At 35.9% G+C, this 22,249-nt stretch overlaps 2 protein-coding genes and 1 long non-coding RNA gene across 3 annotated transcripts; all 3 read left to right on the top strand.

The window, feature by feature from the left end:
- Window positions 1-2,397: 2,397 nt before the first annotated feature.
- LOC132034437 (universal stress protein PHOS32) lies at window positions 2,398-13,005 on the top strand. The gene is made up of 4 exons (XM_059424786.1): window positions 2,398-2,689; window positions 11,127-11,236; window positions 11,327-11,445; window positions 12,707-13,005. Exons 1-4 carry the CDS (start codon window positions 2,512-2,514, stop codon window positions 12,786-12,788), a joined length of 489 nt encoding a protein of 162 aa, XP_059280769.1. The 5' UTR covers window positions 2,398-2,511; the 3' UTR covers window positions 12,789-13,005.
- A 1,048-nt stretch (window positions 13,006-14,053) lies between these two features.
- LOC132034436 (uncharacterized) lies at window positions 14,054-15,501 on the top strand. The gene has a single exon (XM_059424785.1). The coding sequence runs from the start codon at window positions 14,518-14,520 to the stop codon at window positions 15,334-15,336; it is 819 nt and encodes a 272-aa protein (XP_059280768.1). The 5' UTR covers window positions 14,054-14,517; the 3' UTR covers window positions 15,337-15,501.
- A 487-nt stretch (window positions 15,502-15,988) lies between these two features.
- LOC132034438 (uncharacterized) lies at window positions 15,989-21,674 on the top strand. The gene is made up of 6 exons (XR_009409098.1): window positions 15,989-16,942; window positions 17,570-18,342; window positions 18,435-18,726; window positions 19,369-20,351; window positions 21,076-21,197; window positions 21,278-21,674. It is a non-coding gene; the product is annotated as an uncharacterized LOC132034438 (long non-coding RNA).
- The last annotated feature ends 575 nt before the right edge of the window (window positions 21,675-22,249 follow it).

Here is a 22,249-nt window from a genome sequence, read left to right as displayed (position 1 = left end):
ATTGAAGTATTAACAATAGATGAGAAACAAAGGAGAAAGTATATCATAAATATTCATATCTTTTCCAGGATGTGCAGGTTGGGTAGCTCTTGACATATCACCAATATAGTGGCATTTGTACTGGTGTATAGATCTGCTATGAGGATTAAGGGTCGAGAATTAGAAGCTTTTGTCCGACAATCAAGAGAACCACACATGCGCAAAAGCGACTTAGCTAAGAGTATCACATTGTGCTATGAATTTCAACTATATAGATAGTCCTCTACAACTTTAATGCTAGTCCTCTATCAGATAACATCAGTGACGGTTTTTAGGTCGATTGAAGCTTTTAGAAGAAAACTTTACCTCATAGATCAAGATCTGGCTTTCCTCAGAGAATCAACTCCATGGCGATGGATCCACGGCACCTGGTGAGAGCTTGAGGTGCAAAGAAGTGCGTCCAAAGCAGAGAAGCTTGCATCTGAGCTATGGTGAAGTCCGATTCCGGTCAGCTCCAGTGGATTGAAATTGAAAAAAAAACGCTAGGCTTTCTACTTTCCTAATCTTTTTACTGATGTTTGTTGCTTTTCATTTGGTCGGCACTTTGCTGGTTTTGGAACCTTTTTTTTTTTTTTACCTAATTAATAAAATATTCCTCCACTAAACAAATAAAATAAAATAAAAAAATTCAACTTGTAACTCTTATGTGACGTTTTAAAAAGACATTGTAAATTAACCTAATCATGCCGATATTGAGAGAAACCAATATGATGGGACGGTTTCAAAAAATTTAATTTTAGTTATATAAAACAAAATAACTGAAAATTAGTATCAATATGAGTTTTATAAAATAATCGGCCGAACAATACCATTGACACCTCTTCCTCCAAGTCACTAAGTCCTAAGGGTCATTGATATAAAGTTAAAGTTGGAATACTGGATTTTCGTTTTCTTGACAAATTTGATATGCAGATTAAATCAAACGTTTTGCTTTAGATAAAAAGTGAAAAACTCAGTCTCGTGACCTCGGAGAACTACCAATCTTTACTTATATACATTCTACTTTTAACTCTTAAAATCTCCTTAAAATATCATGCTTATTCAATAAAATTTTCTTGAAAAGTTAATTTGTAAGACCTATCAAATGCATGAATCATCGCAAAACTCCTTTGAAGTACAACAAAACATCGCTTGTCAATAGAGGTAAGACTAATACTTTAAATCTATGAGCTTTAAATTCTTAAAAACTTGTTTATAGATTCTAAATAAATTATTTACAGATTAAGTGAATTTTCAAACATAACTACGGAATTTGAGTCAAATTAACAAAATTGTCACTGTGCCATTGCTGTCAACACTTTAAGCTTTTGAAATGAAAATTGAGGATAAAATATCTGTATCAATTAGATTTTTTCCTTTTCCTTTTTCTTCTTTTTTGAAATGTCAAAGTCAAGCTGTTAACATGTGTTACTATAAACTAATTATCTTTCTAATTTCTTATTCTGGAATACATATATTCTGGTTACGATCTATTACGCGTCTATTTTAATTACGTCCGACCAAAATATTTGAAGAATTTAATCATTTATTATTCTTCACCTTCAAATAATCAAATTACATATTTTAATGTCTATTTTAATTACGTCCGACCAAAATATTTGAAGAATTTAATCACTTAATTTGTATTATTCTTCACCTTCAAATAATCAAATTACATATTTTAGATTTAAATATCTAATTACAAGACAACAACATGTGTATATTCAACTTCCCAATTCAATTTGGACTCTTTGCTCATACATTGGGTTTGAGTGATATACCTTGCCTGTAAAGTGACCAAACTTGAACTTGTTAATTTATGGCATTGAGCAGTTCAAGATTTAGAATGATAAATTTGAAAAATTAATGTTCAATCTCAGGCAACGCCAAATTGAATCTTCCTATTTGTGCTAAATCATTGATGAGTATATAACCCCAAAAACTCAATATCAATAAATCAATAATATTATTTCATTTCATTTTATCGCTTAAATTTAAATTTGCACACCTCTAATTAGTTCTAGAACTTTGATGAATAAGTCATGTTTCATTTTTTTTTAAATTGAAATACTTTTTTAAAAATTATGACCTATCACATTTTTAAATTATGAATTACTTCACTCATATCAGATTAATCAGCTTATTTTTTGAAAAATTTATGACCAAACGCTAGCCAAATTAACTTTTCCTATTTGTAGACTCTGATGAGCAGATGTCCACTTGTAAATATCAATATTTATCTAGTGAAAAGAAAGAAGGAGACAAGAAAATATCATCAGCCAGAAAAGCGGGGCCCACAACAACATTGTGGCTTTTACATGTGGTAACAAATATGCCATCCGACAAATCAACATCGCACTACTTCACCACTTTTCTATCTTGAACAGTCGTGTCCCAATTGCTTTTCCCTTCCTATTATTGTATTGTTGTTCAAAGCTCTTCACTCTTATAACAGATCAACCAAGAAAGAAAGCTAAGATAATTAATAGAGGGATGGAAGGAGGTAGACTTGTTGGGGTAGCAGTGGATTTCTCAGCATGCAGCAAGAAAGCTCTGAAATGGGCAATTGATAACATTATTCGTAAAGGAGATCACCTTATTCTTGTTACTGTTCAACCTGAAGGCCATTATGAAGAAGGCGAGATGCAGCTCTGGGAGACCACTGGTTCTCGTATGTATTCATTTCTTTTTAGTTTTTGATTGTTGCATCTTTTTCATGCATGTCTACATTTATCTAATCCTACCCCAAAAATAAAATTGATTCATCTTGATCTTAGGGTGTGTTTGGTATTCAATTTTCCCATATTTGGTTGGTCAAAGTATTTTAGAAAACTTTTCCTTTTCTTTAAATAAATAATTAATTACTAGGATATCTAACACCTCCCACCACTCTGTCCACTAAGGCTAGGACATATAGAAAGAAATCCATGAGATTTGAACGTGGGATCTCAGGGTTCTTGCCCGGAAAACATTTGATCTTGGAAAATAAGTTCCTTAAAAATGAGAAAAATGACTTAGTTAATGGAACTAGGGAAAACAAGTTTTACAAATGGCATTCCACACGAATTGTCTCCTTTCCACCCCACCCCCATCCCCACCCCACTCCCCAACCCACTCTACTCACATAATGTTTTGCTAGATTACATGTAAATGCTCTTGGGACAATATGCTTTTTTTGCTTACTTATCAAACACTAGAAAGTAAATTAAAAACCCACTTATTTTTCAAGAAAACGTTGTCTAGGAATTTTTTTAGAATTATGCTTTAGAATGCTGCAGTAACTTTATTCTTAGCTTAAGTAACTAAAACGCCCCCGAACTTGCACGAATTGCAACTTTCGTCCCCAAACTATTCTGCACTTTAAGACACCCCTAGACTTGGCAAAATGGGTTTAATTAATCCTTTGCCACATGGCATATGAGTGTAGTCACACGCCAAGAGGCGCGTGACAAAATCCACATCAACATTAAAACGGTAAAATTTCAATTTTGACATTTCCCTTTACATTTCCTTCAATTCCAACGGCTAAACATCGTCTTATTTAACCCCTCCCATTAAAATACACCATAACTTGAATTTCAAGCTTTTTGTTCTCCTTTCTTTTTCTAATTGTTAAATTTTCTCTCTCGATTAGGGGTGGGCGTTCGGTATTGGTTCGGTATTTTTGAAGTTCGGGATCGGTAATCGGTATTCGGTAATTGAAAATAGATACCAAATACCGAACTTTCTTAATTCGGTAAATTAAATTTCGGTTCGTACGGTATTCGGTAATACCATATTGAAGTCGAAGTCCTTTGTATTACATCACGGGAACTTCTAAGGTGTCAAACAAGAAATTGATTAGGTTGAAGCCTTATATACACAATTTCATTAGGATAAGGCAAGAGTCTTCTTTAAGAAACGGTACCGAAAGAATTTAAATACAACTATCCTTGTGGTGAAAGCACGTTTCATTGCGAACTTCCATTACATTTGTTCTTTAGGAAGTATAGGGGAGTGAGTAGATTCATTTCTCCTCCACCAACGAGCTAATCTAATAAATAATTAACTTTCGGTAAGAAGGAGCCCAAACAATAAGCATTCAAGGATATGTCTCCATTTTCATATTTTCTTTTGTTATTTCCCCGTTGATGCTTTCCCCATCGGAATAAAGAGTACTAGATTTTTCGAATGCAGCTATTAAATTTAAAGTAACCATAAAACTTTCGTCCCGTTGAGTTTGTGGTAATTAAGTTATATCAAAGAAATTAACAAATCAATACCGCGATTCGTGTGGATCCCCTCGTATATATACTTCAAAACCTAACAATAAATTGTTCGAATTAAGCGAATAGTAGTTAGTATCTCACGTTAATGACAATGGGTTCGTGCCTCTGTGGTGTTTAACAATTAACATATCGCTATACTGATGCAACCCATAATTAGTTTGGAATGACAAATACATATATATGCTTCAAGGCAAAGTACGCCGCTCTATAAGGCGTAAGTATGCCCCCGTCGATAAGTTTGATAATTCGTTAACAAATTTACGATGGGGGCATACTTTTATCTTTGGACCCGCATAACTTTGTGAAGGAATTATCAAAGTTATACTTATCAAACTTTTAGTTAAACTAGAAAGTAAATATTAAAAACTTCTCCAAAGCATATTCGACTTGCATTTCTAAGAAAGTATGCAAGATCGAGCTTGCATTTTAATCTTCTATGATATTGTTCCGACTCCATGTCTAATCTTTTACAAATTAACAACAATTAACATAAGTATGAATTCGACTTGAGACAAGCAACCCAAGCGATAGAAATAGATTTTTCGAATGCTATTAAATTTAAAGTAACCATAAAACTGCGTTATTTGTGGTAATTAAGTTATATCCCAAAGAAATTAACAAATCAATATTCTCGATTATTCGTGTGGATCCTCGTATATATACTTCAAAACCTAACAATAAATTGTTGAATAGTTAGTATCGTTAATGACAAGAGCTATAAAAGTTTGGAATGACAAATACATATATATTAGGCTCATAAGGCATAAGTATATTCGGCATAAGTTTGATAATTCGTTAACAAATTTAGTCATTTGTTAGCATAACTTTGTGAAGGAATTATCAAAGTTATGATAACTAAACATAACTAAAAGTCACTCCCAGCTTCTTTTAGTTAAACACAACTAAAAGTCTGCTTGGGATCAATCCGGCATAAAACTTTGCGTCCATGACGGTGAGTTTGTGGTAATTAAGTTATATCCCAAAGAGTTGGAGTGGTCAAAAACATTGAAGATTTGTCTATGTATTAGTGTCCTATGTAATTTTATGTTTTTCTTGGTTACGTAGTAGTAGTACTAATTAGGTTGAAGTGAAGTTGTACTTAGATGATTAACAATGGTTGTAGTACTAATTAGGTTGAAGTGAAGTTCTATTTAGATGATTCACAATGTAATCTAATTTTGGTTAGCATATTGAATATGATTATGATGACTTTGTGAAGCAATACGTTATAAGTAATGGTTAGCCTATTCAACATGTTAACACTAACAAAGGGAGACGGAGAGTTTTTGAGGGTGAGAGGTTCAAATGGACGCTTTGCGAGAGGGGGTTTAATTAAACGTGGGTCGGGTCGGGTTTTTTTCTAATTTATTATGTGGCATGAATATATTACACGTGGATGGCCACATAAGCGTTTTAATCCAGCTGGACCCGAGTGATATACACTCGCTCCCGGGTCATGAGCTCGGATTAATTAAAACCCATTTTGCCAAGTCTAGGGGTGTCTTAAAGTGCAGTAATAGTTTGGGGACGAAAGTTGCAATTCGTGCCAAGTTCGGGGGCGTTTTAGTTACTTAAAATCCTAGAGTAAAAGCTTATTAGCTAGTTATTCGTATCTTCTAGTCATTTGTTAGTTGAAGATATGATTCTGTAGAGATACTAGGCTAGGGTTATCATCTTATTTTTACTGCAAATTACCTCTAAATGTAGAGCTTAACAAAGCTAAATAAGATAATTCCTTTGATTGCATTGCAATTTTTTTTTTTTTTTTGATGAAGTAAGTTGTTATATTCAAAAGCATCAAGCAGATGCAAAAAGCTTTACAAAAAAAAGGTTAAAAACTCCAGACACTGCAAAAAAACTAGTAAGAGCTGGGAGTTTAAAAACATGAGCAAAAGACTCAAGGCTGCTAAGCCACTGAGAGGGAGCCAATGAAATTCACAGGGTATAGATTGCTCCAACTAAAAAGGTTAACTAAACACTTTGATTTTAGAGAACAGTTAGGAGTTGAAGTCCCATCAAAGCATCTGCTGTTCCTCTCTGTCCATAAACACCAAAAAATACACGCAGGTATCATTTGCCAGATCTCGTTAATGGTTTTGTCCACTTTCCATAAGCTTCAAATTTCAACTGCTCCTTTTAAGCTATATGGGATTGTCCAACCGATTCCAAAAATTGCTGTAAACATGTGCCAGAGATCTGCTGCAACAGGGCAGTGCAAAAAAAAGATGGTTAACTGACTCTGAATCTTTTTGGCACATATAGCATCTGTTCACCAAATGGATCTTCCTCTTTTTTAAATTATCCAGAGTTAGTATGGCATTTTGAGGGCTGTCCAAGTAAAACACTTGACTTTGGTCGGTAATTTTGTCTTCCATATCAATTTCCAAGGCCAAGGATCAGTCAAAACATTGATAGTATTCATCTTATTATAACTCGCCTTCACTGAGAACACCCCTTTGCTTGATTCTCCCCATTTCAGGCTATCTGGTGTTTGTGAATTCACTGGAAAACCTTCCAAAGATTTAAACAGGTCAAAGATCTCACCCAGTTCCCAGTCCTGCAAATTTCTTCTAAAACCGATATCCCAAAAGTTTCCATCCCTGTTGCTTGCAACTGTGGAGTCTGGTTCTATTTCTATTAGGAAGAGTCTAGGATGAGAGTCTTTCAGGGGAATATTAAGCAACCACTTATCTTTCCAAAACTTTACAGACGTGCCATTTCCAATCCTAAAGGACACTTCCTGGAAGAAGTCATCCTTCATATTATTAATGTACTTCCAGGGAGCAACACCATGAGGGGCTGTATTTTTCTTGGTGCACCAGTTGTCAAGTTTCCCATACTTCGCGTTGACCACTTCTTTCCTGAGGCGAGGTGTCTCCTGGCCATACCTTCACCATCATTTCATCAGTCGGCTCTTGTTGTGTTTGTTTAGATCTCTTATTCCCAACCCACCCTGATCCTTTAGTAGGATAACCTTTTCCCATTTCACAAGGTGAAATTTGTGCTCTTCACTGTTACCTTTCCACAGAAAGGTCCTTCTAAGTTTGTCCAGCTTACTTTGCACCTCACCAGGCATAGGAATAAGGGACATTATAGAAGTTGGAATGCTATCCAAGAAACTATTGATTAGTGTCAGCCACCCTCCCACGGACAAATATTGCATATTCCAATTTACCAGCCTTTTTTCCACCTTTTCTATCACCCCATTCCATACTCCGGTGTCTTTGAATTTTGCTCCCAAGGGAAGACCAAGATATGTTGATGGAAAGGAGCCTATGTTACATGCCATGACTTCTGCTAATTCAGCCAAGTTTTGCACTTCATTCACAGGATGGATCTTGCTTTTCCTCATGTTGATGTGAAGCCCCGAGATGACTTCAAAAAGCATCAAAGTCAAGTTTAGATATTGCATCTGCAATTTCTCCCTCCACAAAATATTAAAGTATCATCTGCATAGAGCAAATGAGAGATTGTTACAGAGTGAATTGGGCTACTTTCCACTTTGAACCCTTCAATCCAGTGGTTGAGTTTACCTTTGTCTAACATATTGCTCAGACCTTCCATAGCTAAGATGAATAAGAAAGGAGAGAGGGGATCCCCTCGTCTTATTCCTTTCTGAGGTGAGAAGAAGTCCACGGGGGCTCTATTCACCAAGACAGAGTATTTAACAGTAGTAAGGCTATATTTGATCCATCTTATCCATGACTATATTTGATCCATCTTATCCACCTATCTCCAAACCCCATTTGTTTCAACACTGAAAGCAAGTAAGACCAATTAACTTTGTCAAAAGCTTTCTCCACATCCAATTTGCACATAATCCCTGGTATTCCACTTTTTAGTCTTCCATCAAGCATCTCGTTGGCAATCAATGAAGCATCAGTTATCTGTCTGTTCTTCAAGAAGGAATCAGTGTTATGAATGAAGCATTGTTGGACTTGACCATGTGACACTGTTGGTGGAAGTGGTTAAAAGCAGCCATAATGTCTTCTTTGATAAAGACCCAAGCACTTTGGTAGAAAGCCATTGTGAAACCATCCGGGCCTGGGCTTTTGTCTGGTGCACAGGAAAATATTGCTTTCCTGACCTCTTCCTCTTCAAAATCTTTTTCAAGCCAGACTTTTTCAGCTTGGGAAATACTGGACAGATTTTCAAACTTGACTGCAGGTCTCCATTGTTCCTCTTCAGTGTACAGAGCTTGGTAAAACCTCAAAATTTCAGCTTTATTGTCATCTTTGTCATCACTAATTTCTTCCCCAATCTCCAGCTTGTCAATTTGATTGCTCCTTCTGAAAGAGTTAGCTACACTATGGAAGAATTTTGTGTTCTTATCCCCTTCTTTGAGCCACAAGCATCAAGACTTTCTCTCCAAGAGACCTCTTCTATATTTGCCATATCCTGCAACTTGAGTTTTATATGCAAAGACCTATCCTTTTCGGCCTTAGTCATTAGTCTGTTCTCTGTTGATTGCTCCAAAAGAGCTAATTCCTCCAACATTCTGCTCCTTTGATCTTCCAACTTCCCAAAGGTCTCCCTATTCCAGCTAGTGATGTCCTTCTTCAAGCATCTTAATTTTTGCGTTAAGACAAAATCTGGGCTGCCTCCAATGCTATAGCTTTGCCACCATCCTTGCACCATATCAGTAAATCCTTGTGTTTTTAGCCACATGTTCTCCAATTTGAAATAAGAAGTGTTTGACTCCCACTCTCCACATTCCAGCAGCAATGGTCTGTGGTCTGACACAACTCTTGGTAGAGCATATTGATTTATTGCTTTGAAACTTTCATTCCATTCCGGAGAGATTAGGAATCTATTTATTCTTGAAGCCTGTGGAGACTCCTCAACTCTGAACCAATTGAAATTAGCTCCTTGAAGTGGTAAGTCTATGATGTCACTGAAGGTGTTCATGGCTCTTGACCTTCTTGTGCAATTGTGTCTCACACCGGCACACATTGAAATCCCCACCTGGGACCCACTGCTCATTGCACAAGCCCCTCACTGCAGCCAATTCATGCCATAGTCATTCTCTTTCAGGTTTAGAATGTGGACCATGGACTCCTGTAAAGCACCATCTAAATTCTTCTTGAGTGCTTTCCAACGTACAAGAAATAGTGTAAGAACCCTTGTGAATTTCCCTGATGTTCCACTGTCTTTTGTCCCACATCACTATAACACCCCCACTTCTACCAATAACATTTAGTTGAGCCGATTCCACCCATCTTTCCCCCATATCTGCCTGATCCAGTTTGGAGTCCATTCCTCTATTTTTGTTTCCAGAAGACAGACTATAGCTGCTCTCCACTTTTTAATGAGCGACTTTATTGTGGTTCTCTTCCCCGTCTCATTGAGACCCCTTGTATTCCAGCTTAGTATTTTGATCTTCATCCGGAGTTGCTCTTGTGGAACCTGTCCCTTTATCCTGACCTTTTCCCATCAGAGTTCATACCCCATTTCAGTCTTTCTAATTCCAATATCTGCTTTTTCTTCCCCTTTTTATCTGCTGTTATGTCTGATTTCTGTTTCTGAATTAGCTCTTGTCTCTTTAGATCCATTCTCAGGACCATGCCAAGGATTTCATGTTCAAAGCCTGATGCGTTAATCCCAAAAACCTTGCATATTTCCCTAATTTCATTGCTAAAAACTAACAAAAACATATTCCTTCATACCAAACACACCCTTAGTCTTTGTGTTTTTGTGATATAAAATATGGATCATGGAGTTCGTTTGGATGGCATTTCACTGATTTTATAAGCTTATATGTTGGTCATATAAACTTATTCTGTGTGAGCTTTGCAAAAAATACCCGTTCTTGCACTTAGACAAAGGAACTCAGGTGAGAAGGATGGTTGCAGTAGTATGAATCATCTGATTGGATAAGAGGATTCACAGTCGAATTGATTGATATGTAGGTCATGTTAGCCATTTTTCTCTTGGGTATCAAGGTGATATAACTAAATGAAACACTGTAGATTACAATCTTTGCTGCAAATACTGGTGGTGTAGCAACTTGCAAGACATTCTGCTTTCTTTTGTCTCTATATATTGAAGGAATTTATGTTTCACTGAAGAGTTTGATAGCTAGATTCCTTTAGTTTCTGACAGCAATGGTGTGCTGGTGAAAAACTTGGAGCTTTTATGTAATTATGTCTGTCCTACTATATTCTTATCGGTTCTAGTGTCAGCTTTTTGTAGCTTTGGCCGCAATACTAGTTCATAGTGCTGCAGAAGATCAGATAAGGTTCATCTTTGTTGACGTACCTTGAAAAATTTCTGCTTTATTTGCTTGTTGGTTAGATGTCATAGACATGGGAACTCTGGTTACTGGAATAGGCTTAAATCACATGTCTATGTATGGAGAGTTTTTCTTTTTCATTACAGATTTTTTATATACGTTCAGAGTGTCATCATCAGGATTGAAGATGCAGCTCATGTTTTTTGAGTTTCATATAGAATCCCATCCGTGTCATACAGATACGTTACAATATTTATTTTGGGAATTTAGTATTGGCCGTTAGAGGGGATAGGAAACTAGATTGCATTAGGGTAGTACATACAGCTGTGAAGTCTCAACAGTTACTTATAATAAACACCTTCAAAGTGTTTAATCTTTTACTGGGTAGAGCGTTGCATATGCAGATTCATCTAGTTCATACTTGCACCTATCTTTTACTTACGAATATCTTTTCTTGACGTGTCTAGGTGCTATAATTATAGTAGCTTACTAAGAATCGTAGTAGTGAAAGGATATCGCCTTGGGCTTGTTACTGGTAATATGTGATATGAATGCGAGATTCTATCTTCTGATACATCTTTTGAGGTCTTCTTTTTTTTCTTTTGCAGCTTTCATTCCTTTAGACGAGTTATGTGATGCCCACACAATGAAAAAGTATGGGGTTAGCCCCGACCCCGAAACATTGCAAATGATAACCCTTGCTGCTAGGCAGGAGGAGGTGATATTTTCTCTTCTTTTATGAGATCCGGTGTTTCTCAGGAAACATACCTAGATTAAGTTATCTTACAATTTTTTCTTTTGTTAGCAGATTCTAGTAGTCATGAAAATTTTCTGGGGAGATGCTCGAGAGAAGTTATGTGAAGCAGTTGAAAAAACTCCGTTGAGCTGTCTGGTCATAGGGAACAGAGGGCTTGGAAAGATCAAGAGGTTAGATCTTTTCTATATTTCCTTGTGTGACTGAATATCATGTTGTGTACTAAGCAAAAACTGCTTTTTCTTTTGCAACTATTGTGGAGAACTGAGCTTTGGCTGCAGTTATTTCTTGACAAAGATGCCAATAAGTTTTTGCTACCAGATTCCAAGCTCCCGTTTGGCCATATATTTTGGGGGCATATTTTGAAGATTGTTTTCAAATCTTTGTTTGGCCATAAAATTTTGACAGATTTTGAAAATAAATCTTCTAATCACAAATTCTGGCTCAAACCTGTTTTTGGGCCAAGATCTATGTTTTGGCCTTTTCAAAACTTTTAAAAACTACCCCGAACTTTTGTATTTTTTTAAAAAACCCATCTATTTATGACCCAACTAAGAGCCCGTTTGGATTGGCTTATAGCTTAAAGTTTGTTTGCGGCTTATGAAAAAAAATAAGTTGGGGTAGTCCAACTTATTTTTTTTGGCTTATCTGTTTTCAGCTTATTATGACTTTAGATAAACTAAGTTAAATGGGTCCAATTATTTTTTGAGCTTATTTTAAGCACAAAATGACTTTAAACAGCCACCCAAACACTCAAAAGCTGAAAACCTAAAGCCAACTTATAAGCCAATCCAAACGGGCTCTAATTCTATCTATCATGTTCCTCCATTAAAGTCGTATTTATCATGTTTCCAGAATTAAGGCAGTCTCTTCCACAAAGTGAACGAGCTAAGCTGTACCCAAACTGTAGAAGAAGATGCCCTAGGGAAAATTGCTCTCCAACTGTAGAAATCCGTTGCGAAGATAAAAATGGATCTTTATATTGTAATTTGAATTGTAGTAGCTAGTAAGTGTGTTACTAGCAGTTATTAAAATATCATATTCTGCATAATTTGGGATTAACAAGTATGTATGTTTTGTATGGTTGGGTATTCTTGATAGTTTTTAGAACTTATGGGTATAAGTAATGTTTCATGTTTTCCAAAACAAAAAATGAAATATGTTTTTGAAATGCTATGACCAAACACATTTTCAAAACTTGAAACACTTCACTCAAATCAAGTTTTTCGAAAAACATTTGGGAATCTATGGCCAAACGCTAGCCAAATGTATTGACATGGCATGAGTAAACTTGGAACCTGTCTACAGATATTACTCGAGTAGAATTTCAGCAAAAAATCTCATAATCATTTAGCAATTGGCATTAGTCACTACACTCTGCTTGAAATAAAGGGGATTCTAACATACAGTTTTTCCTCCTTTTTATCTTTACAGGGCTATTATGGGCAGTGTCAGCAACTTTGTGGTGAATAATGCTACGTGTCCTGTTACTGTTGTGAAGCTTGCAGAAGGCTAATTTTACTAGCAGAGCTGATTTGTTGTCATTGAGATCTTAGCTTATGTAAAAATAATCTTGTCTGTTTTCAAGGTTTATGTTGGATCAAGCTTCTATATTATGGTGAACTTTGGATATGGTGATGACTGATGTTTGTATTATGTACCCTCATGTTGAACCTCTGTAATTCCTGTCACTTTGGGTTGCTGCAGTAAATAAACTTTTCGAACTCCTTCAATTTGGCTTCATCATTAAGCGCTTGCTATTTATATGCTTATCTTTTTAGTTTATCTAAGGTAGCTTCACTAAAGCAGGCAGTATTGTGCTACAATCAACATGAAAGATGGAAAATATGGTTTTGACTTTTGATACAGGTACAAAAATCTTATCCTGTGAAGAAAAGGTTTTTTGAGGATTTATCAAATAAGGATGTTTTGAATTCCCTTCTGTTCTGTTTCAAACTTGACATTATGTGGTAGCTGAACCTCTTTATGGTACTACTATTTCATTCATGACTATCTATATTACCAGTCTCAAAAAATTTCATCCACGACTATCCCTAAATTCAACTGTCCTGTGCTTACTGCTTACTATTGCTGCTTTAGGTTGCATTTTCATAACAGTATTAGATAAAGACTAATGAAGCCAGCGCATTATATAAGTTAGACAGGTTAATCTATATGTAAGATTTACTCTTTTGAGGTCCTTAAATCCCCTCCCAACTTTGTTTTACTTAAAAGAGTTCTTAGTAAAAACAGACAGCGTATTGTAATTCACTTCCAATGATATATACTGCTGAAAACTTAAAAAGTGTAAGGCTTGGTAATATCGCAGCCAAATGGGAAGGGAGGATATGTAATCTACTATAATTAGTAAAATTATACTAGCAATGTATAAATTCATTATAATTCATGTGCATATTATTTTAATCCAGAAACACAAACCAATATCATGATCAATCCAGAAAACAACAAGAAAAACAACTACTAATTCTTCGCCCATCCACCTCCTGCCCTGCACATAAAACCAGAAGACAAAAATGCGAGGAAGGAATCATATAATTTCGATCATTATTAGCTCTCATAATATCATTTTTAGAGGAATATAATCCCGTTTGAAATTCCACATTGATTTCCGGATTAGTTGCCTTTTCTCTTAGATTAAGATCCGTCAGTATTACTTTATTTTATACTCGCATCGAATATGAATTTGCCATACCTATTGGACAAGAGTATATCAAATGATAACTAACCTCATTAGTCAAATATAAATGACCATCTTTCACTAGTTTTCATTTTCTCTGTTTTCTTATATTTATGATCTTTATTTGGATTACAGATCTTTATTTGGACTGTAAGAAATTGATGTCCAAGATACAGGACTACAGGATAGGAGTTTGTCAAGAAAATATATAGTTGTATGCCATCCAGAATATTGAAGTCAATGGATGTGTAATATCGCTATACATATATCATTAAATCCTTTATATATAATGACTAGTGTGGACTTCATTAGATAGTATTCAAAAAGTTCTCTCGAATGTAGGGAGTCCCGACAATGTAGATCTGCCATTAGTTACTTTGTTAACATTTTAAAGGTCCTCCTATTTTCATTCATATCAACCTGTTTTCTATGGTAACTCAACTCTCCTCCCTCCCTTATTACTTACTTTCTATTTCTGTAGAAGCATCATTCAATTCATTCCTCCCCTTTACCATCTGGTCAATTAATTACAAACTTCAAATAAAGCATGGAACCTCTATTCCTTTCTTTCCTCCTCCTCTTCACCCTCACTTCAGCACAATCCATTAATAATGTTGCATCAAATGCAAACTCTCCAATCAGTTATTCTTCATACCCTCCTGGATATGAAAATGAAAATGAAATTCAAAACTCACCATCACAATCAGCTAATTCTGACATCTCTTTTCCTCCTTCAGATTCTCCTTTACCCACACCATCCGAAACAGAATCTTCGTCATCTTCCTTTGAACCATCAGAATTTTCTTCCATCTCCACTGATTCAATTTCCTCTAGTGGTCAAGCAGGCGCCTTGGGCTTCTCATCTTCTCTTATGTCCATCAATACGCGAAACAACGAGGGTGAAAGTAATGATCATGATATTACTAGTATAAAGAAGATATGCGACAATACTGACTACCCTGATCTTTGCACCACAACTGTCGCGCCATTTCTGCACGGAAATGTCGTTAACGTACAACAAATTCTTGAAGTAGCTATGAAGGCAAGTGATCAGTTCGCAAAATTGGGATTTGCAGCTGTTAAAAGAGCTTCTGAATCACGTGCCACTCCACCCAAAACTAAGAAAATGCTTAAAACTTGCCTTGACAGTTGGGATACTGTGTTGTATAATTATGAGCAAGCTATTGAGGCACTACGTATTCATGATAGTGGACGTATGAGCACTATGCTTAGTGCTGCTGTTACTGACATTTCTGATTGTGAAGATGCCTTTGAAGGTGTGGTTTCTCCTTTGATTGGTTATGGTGAAAAGATGACTAAGATGACTAGCAATTGCCTAGCCATTGTTTCACAACTTGCGAGTTGATTAGATAATATAATTTCATATTTAGTGAAACTAATTAAATATATTGGTTTAGAAGCACGAGTAGGAGTGATGCTTAATCACGTCTCCTAATGTTTTATTTTTATTTTAATGTCATTCTGTCCTTTTCTGATTATGTGAAATACATACAAAGTCTCCTTTGCAGAAGTAGATGGCTGAATAGTGAATACAGGACGGACTCTATAGGAATTTTGAGTAGAGGTTTAAAAAAATCCAAAAATATCGGAGTTGAATCTGTATTTTTCTTACTTTAATTAAGGGAATTCAAAATTTTATACATATTTAACAAATTTATCTTTATCCTATAAAACTTTCGGGATACAAGCCATTTCTTCCCCATTCTTGCAATTGTTGTTATCATGCTCTCATACTATAATAAAAGAATTGTTATCTTGTGTCTAACTCTAACCTACAAAATTGGCTCAAAGAAACAAATATTTCAAACACTATAATAAAAGAACAACTACCACATCCACAACTAATGTGAGCCCCACGCACACCATTATGGCATAAATTGAGATGCGTTCTGGCTCTGATGCATATTAACTGCGAAATTGAGATGAAATTAAAGGAAAAATATTCTAGGATTTGGTATAGTTTGAGAGAAAACAAGAAGAGAAAAAAAATAGAATTTTATGAATATCAATATGTATTTACAAGGAAAATTTCTTCTGTCCTTTGTATAGGACCTGGAAACCCGACCCATCATATAAAACTTTAGGGAAAACATCACCTACTGCCCATCCAACCTAATTTTATTACGAGCCTATACCCCTTCTGAAAGTATTTTCGCTTATGCCCAACCCATTTGAAAAATATAACCTAAACGTGCCCCCTCCTAATTAGCACCTATGCTGCCCAACTAACCTAACTCGGCCCTAATCGCTATTCTTCACTTTGCCACGTTTGTTCATGCTCATTTTTTCAGGTGGAGTTTTGAAATTGACAAAAGGGAGAGTTGGTTGCATCAGATAACTTTCATTAATGGGTTCATTGATTCTTATCCTTCTTTTTTGTTTTATTTAATGGTTTATTTCATATAAGATCCTAGTTTTACAGAGTTTTTGGCAACAGTTGTTTCTAAAAAATTTCAAAATCGTTACTTTTGATATTTTTTTCCATGTTTTTTGCTCCTTTTTACTGTGTTGTTTTTTTGTTGGTTGTTTTTTATGGGTCGTAAGCATGTTACATCTCAATGGAGGGGCCATCATTGAGTTCTTACTGAGGTTGTTGAATCTTTAGACGAAGGTGTAGGTATAGAAGACTCTATTTCTTCAAGGATCTCGGTCCCAAATTTTTCATTGCACCTTGGTGACTCGCCGTCAGTTTCTATGGGTAGCCCTAAACTGAATCAGGGTGACCCAAAACCCAAACACTCAGGGGATGCTGATGAAGCAGTGACGGATAAAAATGTTGAGAATGTTAAAAGAAAAGGGAAGGAACAAGTAGTGCATGATGGTTCAGTTGATGAGAATGTGAGGAATAAAAGAAAAAAGACCGTTGAATCACAAGATATTCCTTATGAATCAATTCCTGAAACAACACCCGATACAACCCTTGCAACCCCTGAAAATTTGATGATATTAAGGTAGATTTTTTATTTATTTTTTATTTTTTATTTTTTTATACCTTTGATTTTCTATACTTTTATGCAAAATTGTGGTGAGATGGAAGTTGTATGTGAATACTCTGTGTTTTTGAGGTAATGCAGCTTTTTCTCTTTTGTGATACTCTGATAGTATCATAGAGGATTTAGTAGTTTAAGCTATTTTTAGTTGGTCCTCTATGATACCCTGTTAGTATATTTATATACTATTTAGGCATCACAGAGTACTGGGTGTTTTTGAAGTATTGCAACTTTTTCTCTTCTGCGATACTCTGATAGTATCATAAAGGATTTAGTAGTTTAAGTCATTTTTAGTTGTCTCTCTATGATACCATGTTAGTATATTTATATACTATTAGGCATCACAGAGCACTGGGTGTTTTTGAAGTGATGCAACCTTTTCTCTTCTTTGATACTATGATAGTGTCATAGAGGATTTAGTAGTTTAAGTTATTTTTAGTTGTCCCTCTATGATACCCTGTTAGTATATTTATATACTATTTAGGAATCACAGAGTACTTGGTATATGATAGTTGGTATGTGTGTGTGATAGAGTAATAAGGTTTGTTGTTTTTGATGTAGGTTTTTGGATAATCATTGTGTTTGTAGGTTGGTGATTTTTATATAAAGATGGATATTGACTATAAGCCAAAGATTGAGTGCAGCACGAACTGCAATATTATTGGTGATCTGCATGACAAGTTGTTGACTAAGAAGCTTGCGCTGTTTAGAGATACCTGTTTTGGGTATTTCTTAGACATACCTCTAATTATGGTACAGGGGTGAGTATTGCACAATCTGTTGATGAGGGAGGTGCATTTCTTGGAAGATGATGCACTGCACTTTGTGGTGAGTGGTGCCAAGCTGCATTTTGGGTTGGGTGAGTTTGGTCTTGTTACGAGGTTAAAATATAAAGATGGTACATCTATCACGGTCAAATCAGTGCCCAATCGGTTGGTGAAAAAGTACTTTAAGAGTTCAGCCAATGACATAAGGTCAGTTGGAGCAATGTTTTAATAAAAAAATTTGGAGGTCCGATGCTGACGCGGTGAAGATAGTAGTTTTGTACTTTGTAAACACGTTCTTGTTTGCTACGTTGAAGACCAAAGTTGTTGGTATGGGGTACTTTGATTTGGTTGAGAGTGGTGAGTTCAATAACTATCCATGGGGATAGACGTGTTTAAGGCAAATATTGAATCGTGCTCGAACAAGTTCAAGACAAAGCCTTCGTTTATCGACATGGTGGATTTCCTCTTTCATTACGGATCTGACTGTACGAGTGCTGCCCAACTTTGGGAAGTCGTTTTGCCAAGCATGCCTTTGGCCTGACCCGTCGTATTCTAGACTGGAAGATAGATATATTTGTCTTATAACCTGATCAGGTATTCTAGTTCTGTACATGTTAGATATTTGTTAGTTTTGATGTTATAATTTTGTGTAAGATTTTTAATTTTTTTGTTAACTGTAATTGTAGTTGAGGAATGTCTTTCCAACCGAGGACGAGAGGTTGGTATTAGACTTAGATAGATTACCATTTGATTGCCCTTGAGCCTTCTCAAAGTCAACGTTTCAGCGATGGATTCTTTTGCACACAAGCGCCAACGGGAGATATAGGTCAGAGTAGTCGTGGTGATGGTGAATCTAGCAATGCTGTTTTGAAGAAGGAGTTAGAGGCGTATCGACTTCATGTTGATTCAAAGTTTGGAGAGATCCTTAAAGCTATTGGGTATCTGAACAAGAAAGTAGATGCAAACCCTGATTTGCCGGTATTGATCATTTTTCCTTTTTTTTTTTTTTTTTTTTGTTTTGTTTTGTTTTTGTTTTTGTTTTTGTTTTTTATTTTTGTTTTTTTGTTTTTGTTTTAGCTAGCGTGTGTTATGTACTAATTTTTGTCCTTTATGATACTTTGATAGTATATAGAGGATTGAACCTTTTATCCTCTATGATGCCCCGATGGTATATAACTATACTGATAGGCATGATAGAGGATTGAACCTTCATCCTATAAGATGCCCCTGTAGTATCTAAATATACTGATAGGGCATCATAGAGGATTGACCATTCATCATTTATTATGCCCCATATTAATCCTTTATGATTCCCCCATGGTATATAAATATACTGACAGGGGCATCATAGATGATTTGATTATGATATATAGAGTATTGAGTCATTTTCACCCTTTATGATTCCCCCATGGTATATAAGTATACTGACAGGGCATCATAGAGGATAAAAGGTTCATCTATGATACTTGTTTGGTTAATGAATTGTTGATCCTCAATGAAGCCCCAGTATTCTTATATACCAAATTGGTATCATATAGGATTTTTCTTAGAAGAGATTGTGTTCAATGCCCTGTCAGTCTATTTTTAAGAATTTTTTATATTTTTCCATTTTGTACATAGGAGAAAAAGAAGGATGAGTGTGCTTACTCTGGTGGGGCACATACAGATTTAATAATTTGGCTATGGATTTCAACCAAGAAACGGGAGATGTTCGAGGGGGGGGGGGGGGAGGGAGGGGGGTTAATGACACTGTGAAGGATGGTATAGGAGGTATTGACACTGTGAGTGTTAGCAAGGAGACAGTTGGTAAAAAAATCGATTCTCAGATTGGGTTTTTTTATCTCCATGAGTTAGTCGGCTATGCTGCCATTACACAGAATAACGAGAAGAATAAAAAAGGTCGAAATGAGCAGACAGCTGAGCTGAAAACAGATCATGCAAATTTGTTGGATGATGATGATTTTTCGCATATGAGTGAGTCTGAGATAGCAGCGATCATACAATATGCTAAAGTTGGTGCTGCTGCAGCAAGTAAAGTGATAGAAGATGATCAATGTACCAAAGATGAATGTCAAGAGACCCTTACCGCTGATGCAATTGTAGATGATCAAGCTAGAGATGCTGTGTTACCTCATGGAGAAGGTGTTGTTGATAAAGGCGCAAATGCCGCTAATGAGTCTGTTGTTTCCGCAGTGAGGGGAGATGATATTACGCAGCCAGATTTTTCATGTGGTAGTGGAGGTTCCTTCTAAGTTAACGGAGGCTATTCAAGATTCTGAAGTTGGTCCGTCGGGGGTACAAGGTGCTGTTACTGATTCTGAAGAAGAAGCCCTTACATTTGTGATTCCGCCAGGCACCTCCATATTGGAGATAGATGATGAGAAGACAACACATGTAGTTTCTCGGAGGGGTAGGCCAAGATGGCCAGCTAAGGACAAACAGTCATCATTTGTGGCTGGTTCTGGCCTTAGCACTGTGGGTGAAACACCACCGAAGCTTGTGAAAGGCAAGTCTTTATTGATTCCGAGTATAACAATTCCTGTTCAATACAGCCTTATGCAAAAGTTCTCAAAGTTCATTGATAAAGATATGATCACGTGCCCGTAAGTATTCAGTTCTTATATCTGTTATGGTTGTTTGTTTTTGTCTTATAGTTTGTGTTGCTTTGAAATTGGTAGTTTGTATGTTGTTATAGGGGTAGTGTTGATGTTTATACTACCGATGATGACTATCTGGAGCCGGGGTTCAATTTTGAAGTTTCAACAGTTCGTAGTAAGACGTGGTTCCACACGTTAAACTATCCTGGCAGTCCAATATCATGTGATGTATGTGTATTTGAATGTGTACTTTGTTTTTTACTCTATCAGTTTGAATAAGTGGTTATTTATGCATTTTTGGTGTCATTTTTTTTGTAGCACTTGGATGTTATATTCTATTATTTGAAGAAGAAAGAAAAATATGGTTCAATGCCGATTAGGGTGACAACAACGGATATGCACTTCAATAACACGTTGAGAAAGTTGTTTGGAAAGTTTGTGTCTGATGGGAGAGTGGATCATTTGATAGATAAGTCGACCAATATTATGGAGTATATATGGGTTTCGTATGTTTTGCGGCACTCCATGGGCTGAGGTTAACCATGTGCTGTTTCCTATGCATTTAGGTTCAAAGTGGCATTGGGTTTTGGGATTTCTGTCAATACACGATAGGTGTTTTTATTTCTATGATTCAATGCGCAGTCCTCAATATGCTGCAACTACTTAGGAGGCGATTGATCCATATCATATGTTGTTGCCATATCATGTGTTGTTACCTCTTTTCTTGCAGACAATTGACTTTTGTACAATCAGAACTGATATTGCACTTAAAAACGGTGTTCACCGGGGTCATCAGTTAAGCGATCCATTAGATATGATATTGGTTGATAATCTGTCAAAACAAAGTAACTTGTATGATTTTTGTCCTTTAATATTTTTTCCTTTATTTATTTTATTTTGCATATTGTAATGATATTTCTTTTTTTATGCAGAGATTGTGGTATTTTTATGGCTCTTTTTGCGGAGTACTTGATTGAAAACATTCAAATCCCTGTTGAGAATGTGATATTATTTTGGCATTATGGGAGACAGAAGCAAGAGAAGAATGAATACAGTGAATCTGAGAATCTTGGAAGGTGAGGAAACTAATAAGTGGAAAGAAGAAGACGAAAAAGACTTAGTACTATGTTTTGTGTTTTTTCACGGTTAAGTTTTTGTTGCCATATGAAAATTTAAGACTTTAGTATGTCGTAGTAATCGGTGAAGCGAATATGTGTTGTTTTTAGATATGAAGACTTTTGTTTTTGAAATAGTATGTTTGGTATGTGTTAGATTTGAATGATATTTTGTTGTTATTAAAAATCTCTGTCTTTTAAAGTTTTATTATTAGTTTGTTGTCTACTTGTGAATGGATGAAGTAGTCCTACATGACAATATATGCATATACCATGATGGTATGCAAGTCTACTGAAAATTCTCATTGGTGGACTGTAGCAGTCCAACATGATACCATCTCAGTATATGCATATACCATGATGGTATCACGGGAGGGGGGGGGGGGGGGTGGAGGGGTTTACCGTTGAATAGTCTCCTATTTTGGATGGCCATTTGTGATCCTACCCCACATAACACCATCATGGTATATGTCATATACGACGGTATCACGCAGTTCTACCGAATAGTCCGATATGGATCGTGAATGGAAATAAGCATCTCGTATGACACCATCTCAGTATATTCATATACCAAGATGGTATCATGCAGGTCCAAATATCATGAAGAATCTCATTGGTGGACTATAGCAGTCCAACATGATACCATTTTGGTATATAAATATACTGAGATGGTATCATGAAGGATTGTACTCATCTCATTCACAATCATGTTTCTACATTTTTATTGAAGTATCAAAGAGTGACTCTTCAGCAGACCTGCATGATACCATCTCAATATATGAATATACT

Source organism: Lycium ferocissimum, chromosome 10 (genome assembly GCF_029784015.1).
Source record: "Lycium ferocissimum isolate CSIRO_LF1 chromosome 10, AGI_CSIRO_Lferr_CH_V1, whole genome shotgun sequence".
Lineage (NCBI taxonomy): Eukaryota > Viridiplantae > Streptophyta > Magnoliopsida > Solanales > Solanaceae > Lycium > Lycium ferocissimum.
This window is presented reverse-complemented; position numbering and strand designations above follow the sequence as displayed.

Excerpts from the sequence above, each read along its gene's own strand:
- LOC132034437 (XM_059424786.1), top strand. The coding sequence starts at position 2,512 with ATGGAAGGAGGTAGACTTGTTGGGGTAGCAGTGGATTTCTCAGCATGC. Across the intron at positions 11,237-11,326 it reads TTGCTGCTAGGCAGGAGGAG|ATTCTAGTAGTCATGAAAAT; the intron begins GTGATATTTTCT and ends TTTTGTTAGCAG. Across the intron at positions 11,446-12,706 it reads GGGCTTGGAAAGATCAAGAG|GGCTATTATGGGCAGTGTCA; the intron begins GTTAGATCTTTT and ends TTATCTTTACAG.
- LOC132034436 (XM_059424785.1), top strand. The coding sequence starts at position 14,518 with ATGGAACCTCTATTCCTTTCTTTCCTCCTCCTCTTCACCCTCACTTCA.